The sequence below is a fragment of the Aquarana catesbeiana genome, linkage group LG05 (genome assembly GCF_042186555.1).
Source record: "Aquarana catesbeiana isolate 2022-GZ linkage group LG05, ASM4218655v1, whole genome shotgun sequence".
Taxonomy (NCBI): Eukaryota; Metazoa; Chordata; class Amphibia; order Anura; family Ranidae; genus Aquarana; species Aquarana catesbeiana.
The window spans coordinates 64,133,594-64,146,931 of record NC_133328.1 but is presented as its reverse complement, the minus strand read 5'-3'; the positions used below and the strand labels follow the sequence as shown (position 1 = coordinate 64,146,931).

At 43.7% G+C, this 13,338-nt stretch overlaps 1 protein-coding gene across 2 annotated transcripts in view; it reads left to right on the top strand.

Moving 5' to 3' along the window:
- ODAD2 (outer dynein arm docking complex subunit 2) overlaps positions 1-13,338 on the top strand; it is a 295,659-nt gene that overhangs the window by 238,349 nt on the left and 43,972 nt on the right. For both annotated transcript variants that reach the window (XM_073629836.1, XM_073629837.1), the window contains 2 exons: positions 5,874-6,062; positions 9,306-9,527. In XM_073629836.1, coding sequence (XP_073485937.1) covers positions 5,874-6,062; positions 9,306-9,527 — 411 coding nt within the window. The remainder of the gene's footprint in view (positions 1-5,873; positions 6,063-9,305; positions 9,528-13,338) is intronic.

Sequence of the window (13,338 nt, the reverse complement as noted above, 5' to 3'; positions counted from 1 at the left end):
GGCTGGCATAAAAATTGAAGTACTTATAATGTAATATATTCATTACATGCATTCTTAAATACAGATAATATAAATAACAGAGTTTGCCTCCATATTGATTTTTGTAATACAAGCAAGAGATTAAAGGCCAATACTGTGAGTCTCTGCTACACTGCACAGTACTGACAGTCCTACACTTGAGCTTGGGGACAGGAGGAAAAAATAATGGGCTGGAGACAGGTCTATAAGCAAGCTATGATCCTGAACTGAATCTAAACAGATTAAGGTCACCAACCTGGCTTCCTAGTGGGCTGAAGTTCCTAGATAAAACACTGGTTGACCAAAGCAATGATGAACATTTGTAAAAAAAAAAGAAGAGAATCCCTAAATGGTATATGTTCAGTAAAGCACATCAAACAGATGTCACCAGCAAAAAATGGCCCATCATGAAGAAAGCTACTTTAGAAAAATATCTCTATAGGTACACATACACACAGTATGTACTAAAGAACAACAATGATCCACCAGCAGCACTAGAGCATAAAAAACTTGCTTAATTTTGATTTTCGTTTCCCCCTGCTTACAAAGGATGAAGATGAGGATGAGGTGAGAGCCTGTAACTTTGCTGCACAACGGCTTGCATGCTTTGCTTTTAATGTCTAGTATGTTTCTACATTATGGAAATCACTGCTATGTAATTACTTACTCATAATTACTGTTTTAAATTCCTGTTGCTCTTTCCATATTTTGTTTCTGCATCATAAAAAACTCTTTTGAGGGGAATTTACTAAGGCTTGAGCAGCGGAAATCTGGAGCAACAGTCCAGTCAGCATCTAGCTTTCATTTTCCAAGCTTAAAGGGGAGTTCGACCCAAAAGTGGAACTTCCGCTTTAAGCACTCCTCGCCCCCCTTACATGCCACATTTGGCATGTCATTTTTTTGGGGGGGGGGTACTTTGTCTTGAGATGGACTTCCTGTCCCACTTCCTGTTTCCGTCTTTTGGCCACCTAGGCGACTCCTCGTTTTCCCCTAGGCGGCCCCTCCCTCTCTGCAATCTTCTGGGACACGTCACAGGTGCCAGAAGATTGCCTGACCACTGGCAGAGCGCAGCGCGACTCGCGCATGTGCAGTGCGTGCCCAGCCTTGAAGCCGCGACTGGGTGGCAACATTTGCTATGACAGCGCCGCAGAGAGGAGGGGGAGAGGAGTGAGGCTCTGTGCGGCCGCATTGCTGTACCGTGGGACAGGTGAGTGTCTGTTTATTAAAAGTCAGCAGCTACACCTTTTGTAGCTACTGACTTTTCATAAACTAAAAAACAAGTGGAACTCCGCTTTAAAGTGGTATTAAACCCAAAAAATGTTTTTATTACATTGCAGCTTACTAATGTTTAGAGGTGGTGGATGTATTTGTTTTCCTTTTATAGACATTTTTTCTTTATTTTCATTGGGTTATCTGGCCAGTAAGTCTGTTATTTTTCAACTTCCTTTAAAAGACCAAGCTGTCCTTCAAAAGCTGTCCTTCAAAAGGTTGAGACAAACCATTTAACACTGACAGGGGTGCTGACAATGGTCAGCTTTTACATATTTATGTAAAATCTTTAACCCAAAGGGAAAAACTGTTACTGTAATGGCTTAACCACTTCCATACCGGGCCTTTTCTGGCACTCCTCTCCTACATGTAAAAAACAAAATTTTTTTGCTAGAAAACTCAGATTCCCCAAACATTATATATGTTTTTTTAGCAGACACTCTAGGGAATAAAATGGTGGTAATTGCAACTTTTTATGTCACATGGTATTTACGCAACAATATTTCAAACGCGTTTTAAAAAATCAAAAAAAGTTTCATGAATTAAAAAATAAAACATTAAAGTTAGCCCAATTTTTTGTATAATGTGAAAGATGATGTTACGCTGAGTAAATAGATACCCAACATGACATGCTTTAAAATTGCGCACACTCGTGGAATGGCGCCAAACTTCGGTAAAAATCTCCATAGGCGACGCTTTACATTTTTTTACAGGTTACCTGTTTAGAATTACAGAGGAGGTCTAGTGCTAAAATTGTTGGTCTCACTCTTAAGCATACGACGATACCTCACATGTGTGATTTAAACGGCGTATACATATACATAGGACTTACGTGTGCGTTCGCTTCTCGTTTCGCGAGCACATGAGGACGGGGGTGCTTTAAAGATGTTTTATTTTTATTGTATATTTTATTGTAGTTTTTTTATTTTTACACTCTTTTTAAATTTTTTTTGATCACTTTTATTCCTATTACAAGGGATGTAAACATCCCTTGTAATAGGAATGGTGTGTGACAGGTCCTCTTTTTGGAGAAATATGGGGTCTATAAGAAATGACAAATCTGATGCTTACCAGCCGAGATCGCCGCTTTGTTGACATCCGCGGCCCGGACGTAACGTCTTAACGTCATGCCCGGGCCTCTGATGGTCATAGAGATGACTGGTGACCATGTGACACCCCCCCCCGGCGCCTGTAAGAACAATCAAGCGGCGGAACTGCCGCTATGATCGTTCTTACAGTACACAGAATCGCCAGCAGAAAAGAATGATATCTGAATGATGCCTGCAGGCATCATTCAGATATCGCCACTGAAATTCAAGGACGTCATATGAGGTCCTTGGGCTGGAAGGCATTAAAAAGTATTATCTGCTTTAATTTGTTAGGAAAATCTGTAAGTCTAGGTTCACACTGTTGTGGGTGGTTGTGAGTGTAGGAGTGTAGGACAACGTGTGAATCGCACGTACTATTGCAGCCACAGCCAAAACACGCTGCTCTTTTGCAGACACGCGGGGGTTCCATTCATTCCTAATGACATCCCCCAAAGCACCATGCAGTTTCCATGTGCCTGCAATTTTAAAAAGGCGCAGGGATCTTTCTCTTGCATTTTCCTGCAGGTACAGCAGCCCATTCAAATAATGGGCTGCTGTGCTAGCGCAAACATGGCATGCAGAAAACGAAACAGTGTGAACCTAGCCTAAATCTGCTAGCCTAATACTAACCTCTCCCCAGATTGACTGAGGCTGCTTCATAAAGACCCCCTAACAGAAAGGGTGTTACTGTCCGGATCACCAGGTGAAAAAAATGCCTAAAAAAATAAAACTATGCAGCCACCACAGTTAAAGTGTTAATAAACCCAGGACCTGCGTTCAATATATCTGGTCTCCCACAGTATACAGAACATGGACATGCAATTATTTTACTAAATGAAAATTGCTAAATACCTTTTCTCATCAGCAGTATATAGCAGTCTTGTGACTTCTATCAGTGTCCGGCCGAGCAGTGGTTAAACTTGTAGGAGGACAGTGCTGATTGGCTCTGTGCTGATCACATACAACCTCCCAAAAATGAAAAACTAAATATACAACAAACTGAGCATGTGCAGAGTTCCCCCAAGGCTCCTTTCTATCAGCAGATAGATTGGGGACTGTGGAAGAAGGGAATGATCAGAGAAGACAGTATCAAACAGACTTTTTTACACAATGCAGAGGATTAACCCCGTAGGTTCCACAGTGAGTATACCAAGCATGCTTTACTGCATATACACACTGATTTTACTGTTGTGGCTTTAGTAACACTTTACTAATTGTTAAGCTGTCATATATGAACTATTTGTTTTTGTGTTTAATACCGCTTTAACTGAACAAGGTGAGACTAGATGCAGATTGCTTAAAAATTGTAGGTAAACATACATGCATAGTTACTCAATAAGGCTGAAACTAGGCCAAAATTCAACAAGTTCAGCCTCTTCCAGTACTGGGAATAAATGAATTTTATCCTTCAATAGAAGTTTGGATTTAGGATGATGCCATATTGTCTAATTAAATAGACTTTGTTGTAAGCTTTTCAGACACACTGGTCTCTTCTTCACACAAAGAGGCCAGCATACTTGGAAAGCTTGCAAGACAATCCATTTTGTTAGCCAATACATGGTATCACCCTAAAGCCAAACGTCTACTTTTGTCAATAGATAATATGGTGCAACACTTTGCTGTTTCTGTTTTATGTTTTAGAAATAGATTGCAGCTTAATCAATGATTGAAATGATTGAAACCAAAGGACTGGTCTTGATGAAAAATCCACTTGAATTTGATCAAATTGTTATCTCCGTTTTGAAACAAAATGTTGTTTAAAATGATTCCGTCTATAATCATTAATCATTAGGCTACTTTCACACTGAGGCGGTTTTCAGGCGCTTTAGCGTTAGAAATAGCCTCTGAAAAGTGCCTGAAAACCGCCTCCCATTTATTGCAGTGTGTCTTTTCACACTGGGGCGGTGTGCTTGCGGGACGTCATGAAAAGTCCTGCAAGCAGCATCTTTGGTGTGGTTTGGGAGCGCTGTAAACAGCTTTTCCAAAACGCCCTGCCCATTGCAATGAAAAGCGCCTGGTAAAAAGCACCCCGCTAACGGCCAAAAAGCGCCGCTAAAACAGCGCTAAAGTGCTGCGAAAATGAGCAGTGCTTTAGCGCTAACAACCATGCGCTGCCAGTGAAAGGGGGTCTTACATGTATGGCCAGTAGCATGTAATACTGTTCTAATACTGTTGATATAGAAGAAGGGAGAACAGCACAGTGAGACAGGACCACTTTTTCCTCTCTTTTTTGGTTACTTCAATCCCCATTAAAAATCACTCTACTGACATTTACTAAGCAGAGATTACATTTCTGCTGTTAAAGTGGACCTGAACCCAAAAAGTAACGATTTAGTATGTAGAAAACATCCAGAAATGTGGATTGTGCCTAAGCAGTTTCTTAAAATTGTAAAGTCAATTTATTTTTTTAAACAAACATGATATACTTACCTCCTCTTCCCGGGTCCCCCACCAGTGCTCCTGGCTGCTTCTCTTCTTGGTGTACCACCATATGAAGCCACGCCCTATTGTGCCACTTTTTCAGCTCGGCACTGATTTCCCGCTCCCTCATCATAGGATTTGACTGACAACAGTTGGAGCCAATGGCTCCTGCTGACTCAGCAAAGCCTGTAAGAGCAGGGAGAGCCGGTACAGATAAGCACAGCACTGGATTGAGTGAGGACTCGGGATACTGTTACCTAAACATTTTTTACCGTAATGCAGTGAATGCATTACGGTAAAAAATGTTTAGGCTTTAGAAATTTGGAATTTCTTCTGACAAAATGTTGTACTTCCTGAACCTTGAGCCTTTTTGCTATATATCTGTTGTGTATGTTTATCCAAGGCACTGCTGTTTCTGATTGCTTGTCTCAAAAGATATGGAGTGGGATTTGGTGATGCCACTAATCTGCTGCTTACTGTTCTCCTTGCTGAGGAGGAAGCTGTAAACCAGCAACTGCAGTGCAATGATCTCCCTTTCACTGCATCAGGGGGGTTTTCTGACATGAGCAAGCAAAGTCTAGCTTCTCTACCAAGATGACCACATCCACACAGAGACACAGTGTGGAGCAAGGCATGGTAGCTCAGTAATGGGGAAGATCAGTTGCAGAAAGCTTATATGTAATACTGGGGACTAGTCCTTTGCCCTCTGCTTCCTTTTTTTAGGCACAGCTTCACCATGTGCTCTATATTGCCAGTCATCACCAACTTCTTTGGTGGAGATTTTCCATGTAACAGATCCTGCACACAGCACAATTTTTGTGCAATTGAACTTTAGTTTGTACAGTTTAATAACTGCCTATCCATACTAAGCATTAAACCTCTTATAAACCACCTGGAACTCTTCTTAGGGCACCTGCTTCTCTACAATGAATATACGTTTATGTAAACCTAATATGGCGTAAACCACATCCTTATAAAGTTGCACATCTCTAAACCATGTTAAGCGTTGCTATTGTATGACATTCTTAGAGTCTCAATCCTGGAAGCATAAAATGATTATGTATTTTCTCTGTCCAGGATGCTGGAGAAATGGTTCGATCATTTGTTGGGGGTCTAGAACTGATTGTAAATTTGTTGAAATCTGAAAATAAGAATGTTCTAGCAAGCGTCTGTGCAGCTATCACCAATATAGCCAAAGATGAAGAAAATCTGGCCGTTATAACAGATCATGGCGTAGTCCCCATGTTGTCCGCACTGGCAAATACGGTAAGTCTGTACAGGATACCGAATGTATTTCATGTAAGGTTATTGGCATATATTCATATTATATTCCGGAAATCCCTCTGGCCGAGCAATTACCTGCTCCCGGTGCGGGGGGGGGGGGGGGGCTGGGGCGAGCAGGGGAAGCTATGCCCATCGGGAGAAGACTAGCGGCTATTGACAACTGTGGCATGCATGCTGAAGAAGAGGAGGAATGTCCTGCTCGAGTTCCTTTTTCTGTTCAAAAATGTTTGTTCAAGTTTTCAAGTTGTCCACAGCAAGGAAGGAGAATGGGACACATAGGTATTGATTTACTTAAACTGGAGAGTGCAAAATCTGGTACAGCTCTGCATAGAAACCAATCAGCTTCCAGGCTTTTTTTTTTTTTTTGTCAAAACAGAACAAGCTGAAGTTAGAAGCTGATTGGTTTAGGAAAACTGGAGAGTGCAAAATCTGGTGTACCTGTGGATGGTAGCCAATCAGCTTCTAAGTTCAGCTTGTTCAGTTTTTTTTTGGTTTTGACAAAAAAAAACAAAAAACTGGAAGCTGATTGGTTTCTATGCAGAGCTGTACCAGATTTTGCACTCTCCAGTTTAAGTAAATCAATCTCAAAATCTCGACCGCACTCAATAGGGTAAATAGTTCCTAACTTTTATAATTCTGCTACGTTTATGACTTTAACATTTTTCCTAAATTGCACTGGGGTCTTGAGTTACAGTGTGTATGCAAATATTAGTATCTTCATCATCACAGGATGAAATGAATATACAGGTAAAGCAAAAAGAAAACCCTATACATACAGTATCTCACAAAAGTGAGTACACCCCTCACATTTTTGTAAATATTTTATTATATCTTTTTATGTGACAACACTGAAGAAATTAGACTTTGCTACAATGTAAAGTAGTGAGTGCACAGCTTGTATTACAGTGTAAATTTGCTGTCCCCTCAAAATAACTCAACACATTTTTAATGTCCAAACCGCTGGCAACAAAAGTGAGTACAACCCTAAGTGAAAATGTCCAAATTGGGCCCAAAGTGTCAATATTTTGTGTGGCCAACATTATTTTCCAGCACTGCTTGGGCATGGAGTTCACCAGAGATCACAGGTTGCCACTAGAGTCCTCTTCCACTCCTCCATGACAACATCACGGAGCTGGTGGATGTTAGAGACCTTGCACTCCTCCACCTTCTGTTTGAGCATGCCCCACAGATGCTTAATAGGGTTTAGGTCTGGATTCATGCTTGGCTAGTCCATCACCTTTACCCTCAGCTTCTTTAGCAAGGCAGTGGTCGTCTTGGAGGTGTGTTTGGGGTCGTTATGTTGGAATACTGCCCTGGGCCCAGTCTCTGAAGAGAGGGGAATGGGATCATGCTCTGCTTCAGTGTGTCACAGTACATATTAGCATTCATGGTTCCTTCAATGAACTGTAGCTCCCCAGTGCTGGAAGCACTCATGCAGCCCCAGACCATGACACCCCCACCACCATGCTTGACTGTAGGCAAGACACACTTGTCTTTGTACTCCTCACCTGGTTGCCACCACACACGCTTGACATCATCTGAACCAAATAAGTTGAATCTTGGTCTCATCACACTACAGGACATGGTTCCAGTAATCCATGTCCTTAGTCTGCTTGTCTTCATCAAACTGTTTGCAGGCTTTCTTGTGCATCATCTTTAGAAGAGACTTCCTTCTTGGACAACAGCCATGCAGACCAATTTGATGCAGTGTGCGGGGTATGGTCTGAGCACTGACAGGCTGACCCCCCATACCTTTAATCTCTGCAGCAATGCTGGCAGCACTTATACTTCTATTTCCCAAAGACAACCTCTGGATATGACGCTGAGCACGTGCACTCAACTCCTTTGGTCGACCATGACGAGGCCTGTTCTGAGTGAAACCTGTCCTGTTAAACCACTGTATGGTCTTGGCTACCGTGCTGCATCTTAGTTTCAGGGTCTTGGCAATCTTCTTTATAGCCTAGGCCATCTTATGTAGAGCAACAATTCTTTTTTTCCGATCCTTAAAGTTCTTTGCCAGGAGGTGCCATGTTGAACTTTCAGTGACCAGTATGAGAGAGTGAGAGCGATAACACCAAATTTAACACACCTGCTCCCCATTCACACCTGAGACCTTGTAATACTAACAAGTCATATGACACCGAGGAGGGAAAATGGCTAATTAGGCCCAGTTTGGACATTTTTACTTAGGGGTGTACTCACTTTTGTTGCCAGCGGTTTAGACATTTATAGCTGTGTCATGTGTTATTTTGAGGGGATAGCTAATTTACACTGTTATACAAGCTGTACACTCATTACTTTACATTGTAGCAAAGTGCCATTTCTTCAGTGTTGTCACATAAAAAGATATAATAAAATATTTACAAAAATAGGGGGTGTACTCACTTTTGTGAGATACTGTACGTTAAGTGTACAAAGTATCATAATTGCTGAGCAATAGGCACCAAAATGTGCCTATAAATACTTCTCATTTTCAGTGCATTCTAAGAATACCCAAGTCTGATTTCCCCGTATAAAAAAACACCCCTTATATTAAACAATATAGCATTAAAGCAGAAGCCAGTGCTAAATATGGGGACCTTATTAGACACCAGTCTCCCCCTGGGAATGGCAAAAATGATTTGGAAATTTTAAAAAGTGCTTTCATACACCTTTTTTCCAGCAATATTGATCGTCTGTACAGCAGTATTATTAATATGTACATTATATTCATATGACAAGTCCATGTTAATATAAAATGAAGGCATAACATTTTACTGCACTGTATCAAGTTCTAGGTCTAGGTGGTTATGTAATATCATAAGTTAATATGTGAGTCTATAATTGAAAAAGAATCTGCTTGTAATAGTGCGGCCACAAGCTTTAAACTGCGTCTCTAGCTCCTATCACTCCCATGACACCTGGCTGCTAAAGATTGTTTAACAAGTCAGCCTCTCCATCCCTGCATGGACGGACAGCGAGCTGCAAACTGCTATAAAACCTGAGATAACATTTCACTCCTCGAAGTTTGATGGCACCCCAGTTTTTTTTCCTGGTTATGGAACGCCAGTAACATAAATACCTTCCTTACCACAGTCTGTAAACTGCTCCATGTTTTTTAAGCATTATCCCAAACACCAAGGGACCTCTTAAGCAAAATATAAGTTTAAAAGGAAAAAATTTAAGTGTCTCAAAGGTTTTCAAGCTATGCAAGGTTTCAAAAATAGACTCTTTTGCCTTTTACAGACGGATGATAAGCTAAGACGCCATTTGGCTGAAGCCATTTCACGCTGCTGCACGTGGGGGAATAACCGGGTGGCTTTTGGAGAAGCCAATGCCGTAGCCCCACTTGTACGATACTTGAAATCCAGCGATCCTTCTGTTCACCGTGCCACAGCTCAAGCCTTATACCAGCTTTCTGAGGATGCCAACAACTGTATAACGATGCATGAGAATGGAGCAGTAAAAGTAAGTGATCAACCTGGGTATGTTCACACGGGGCAGTATTTAAAAGGAGCAGTCATCCAAAATAGCCAAACAGAAATTATCTTTCATTGGTGTAACTAGGCTAGATGTTTAAAGCTCATATCAGGTTGGTCCCCATAATAATAATAAAGGGGAAATCTTCCAATGGGGACACTAGTTCTGGAGACCCTGGTGACAACCAGGGATTTCCTCAATTTGGACAGATTTCCTGTCACATCCTGTTTTTGCTATGAAACAGGAAGTGAAGGGAAATCTCCCCAATGGGACACGGATGCCAAAAATAAGACTGATAGGGGTTATAACCATCCCTTACTCTATCCAAAATGAAAAAAAAAGTTTTTCCTATAGTTCAACAGTTGCTTTCTGGTTTCTGGTTTAGGCCAAAATGATTTCACACGTGCCAGGAGTAGGAATGAGCTTGATGTTCATACATGTACATACGTTCGACTCGAATATCGGGTGTTCGCCCGTTCGCCAAAGAGCGAACGTTATAGGGCGTTTGCGGCAAATTTGAGCACCGCGGAATGCCCCATAATGCACTGCGAAATCGCAGTGCAATGCTGTATGATGATTGGCCAAAGCATGCACCTGACCTACATGCTTTGGCCAATCGCAGCACCCTCTGCTAAGAGAGCCATAATTGGCTGAAGGCAGGGTGCCTTTGGCCAATCATGACTCAGGGGGACTAAGTCCATGCCCCACACTATATAAGGCTTCCTACACGGTGGCCCTGTGTAGTGTTGTTGGTGTGGATGAAGAGATAGCTTGATTTAGATTAAGCAGGCAGGTTATTCAGTTAGTGGCAGTGTATTTGATATATATATACAGTCAGTCTAATATATATATATATATATATATATATATATATATATATACTCTGCATCCAGTGTAGCCTATGGTGTTCTGTTTCTAATACACTTCAGGCGGTGTACACAGTATCTAATACAGTGTGTACAGTGTCTACTACACTTCTGGTGGTGTACACAGTATAAAAAAATACAGTGCATCCATAGTACAGTTGCTAATACAGTGCAGGCAGTGTATACAGTATCTAGTACAGTTTTGACTACACTTCAGGTGGTGTACACAGTACACAATACAGTGCAGGCGTAGTACAGTTTTTACTACTTTTCTGGTGGTATACACAGTATCTAATACAGTGTGTACAGTTTCTATTACACTTCTGGTGGTGTACACAGTACACAATACAGTGCAGCCGTAATACAGTTGTTAATACAGTGCAGGCGGTGTACACAGTATCTAATACAGTGTGTACAGTTTCTACTACACTTCTGGTGGTGTACACAGTATAAAATACAATGCATCCGTAGTACAGTTGCTAATACAGTGCAGGCGGTGTATACAGTATCTAATACAGTGTGTATAGTTTCTACTACATTTCTGGTGGTGTACACGGTACACAATACAGTACAGCCATAGTACAGTTTCTATTACTTTTCTGGTGGTGTACACAGTATCTAATATAGTGTATACAGTTTCTACTACACTTCTGGTGGTGTACACAGTACACAATACAGTGCAGCCGTAGTACAGTTGTTAATACAGTGCAGGCGGTGTACACAGTATCTAATACAATGTGTACAGTGTCTACTACACTTCTGGTGGTGTACATAGTACACAATACAGTTCAGCTGTAGTACAGCTTCAGCCCCACACTGCCAGGAACCACCCGCTGGTGGACGCCAGTACTGAGGCCCAAAAATCACATAATACCAGCAGGGAAAGGCTCTCCTGACAGTTCCAAACTGCCAAGAAACACCTGCTGGTGGACCTCAGTACTGCACGCCAAATGATAGATATTACCAGTGGAGGGAACCTTTGTTGACAGTACCCCCCCCCCCCCCGGACGCTCCAACTAGCCGTTGCTGGGGAAAGTCCATGGCGTCAAGGCAAGCTGCGGGCAAAGTCACATCAGGTTGGGCAATAAGTACATCAAGTTGGGTAGCAGGCACAGGAACCTCAAGCTGAGTAGCAGGCACATCGAGCTGGGCAGCAGGGACATCGAACTGGGCAACAGGCATGGGCATATCAAGCTGGGCAGCCGGCACGGCACATCAAGCGGGGCAGCAGGCACAGGCACATCAAGCGGGGCAGCAGGCACATCAAGCAGGGCAGCAGGTACGGCCACATCAGGCTGGGCAGCAGGTACGGCCACATCAGGATGGGCAGCAGGCATGGGTACATCAGGCTGGGCTGCAGGCACGGGCACATAAAGCTGGGAAGCAGGCACGGGGCACATCAAGCTGGGCAGCAGGCATGGGCACATCAAGCTGGGCAGCAGGCACTTCAAGCTGGGCAGCAGGCATAGGCACATCAAGCGGGGCAGCAGGCACAGGCACATCAAGCAGGGCAGCAGGCGGGGGCACATCAAGCGGGGCAGCAGGCACGGGCCCATCAAGCGGGGCAGCAGGTACGGGTACATCAGGCTGGGAAGCAGGCACGGGCACATCAAGCTTGGCAGCAGGCACATCAAGCTGGGCAGCAGGTATGGGCACATCAAGCTGTGCAGCAGGCACGGGCACTTCAAGCTGGGCAGCAGGCACGGGCACTTCAAGCTGGGCAGCAGACAGTGGCTCATCAGGCTGGGCAGCAGATAGGAACACATCAGGCTGGGCAGCAGATAGGGACACAGGCTGGGCAGCAGACAGAGGCTCACCAGACTGGACAGCAGACAGGAACACATCAGGCTGGGCAGCAGACAGGAACACATCAGACTGGGCGACAGGCTCCGCAGGCCAGGAAATGGGCAACGCACCCTCAGACCGGGAAACAAGTATCGCAACCTCAGACCAGGAAACAGACACCGGGACTTCAGGCTGGAACGCTGGCTCTGGCTCTTCAGACTGGAACGCTGGCTCTGGCTCTTCAAACTGGAATGCTGGCTCTGGCTCTTCAGACTGGAATGCTGGCTCTGGCTCTTCAGACTGGAACGCTGGCTCTTCAGACTGGAACGCTGGCTCTGGCTCTTCAGGCTGGAACGCTGGCTCTTCAGGCTGGAATGCTGGCTCTGGCTCTTCGGGCTGGAAGACTGGCACCTCGGGCTGGAACACTGGCACTTCAGGCTGGAACACTGGCACTTCGGGCTGGAACTCTGGTACTTCGGGCTGGAACTCTGGCAGTTCAGGCTGGGACAGACTGGCACTGGAACTTCAAGCTGGGACAGACTGGTGGGTATGGAGGCAGGTTGAGTTAATGGCAGGATCGTTTTGGTTGGGAAAAACTCTTGTTTTTTCTTTGGCTTAGCCACTGAAGCTCTGTAGGTGACTTCAGGACTGTAGGTAAGGGGTGCAGCAGACTGAAAAGGAGGATTGGGATTTGGCAGAGAAGAGGTAACAGTAGCTGGGGGAAGATCTTGTGGGTTTGTAGGCAGCTGAGAAGAGGCAGATGGGTTGAATGCAGGATAGGTATAGGGAGCAGAGACCAGATATGAGTATTTGGTTGGGAGCAGCGTATATCATGTTGACATGGGTGATGGGGAAACATACATTTGGGTAGGCTGGTGTCTGATGGCACAGGTGGTTTGTTTGGCTGGGGCTGATTGCACCATGTCAAACCATGCCAAAAGTATAGGTTGTACAAACTGTAGTTTTAAATCTGCCTGTCTAACAAAAGACTGAGCAGACACAATGCACTCAGCAATCACCTTTGGGAAACAGGCTGAGTAGTGCTCACAAAATTGGCGGGATCATCTTCAAAAAGCCACACTAGGGGTGTAACCTGATTCACATTAAAAGGAGGAGTGAAATCATCATGGCCCTCTGGAATACAGGGC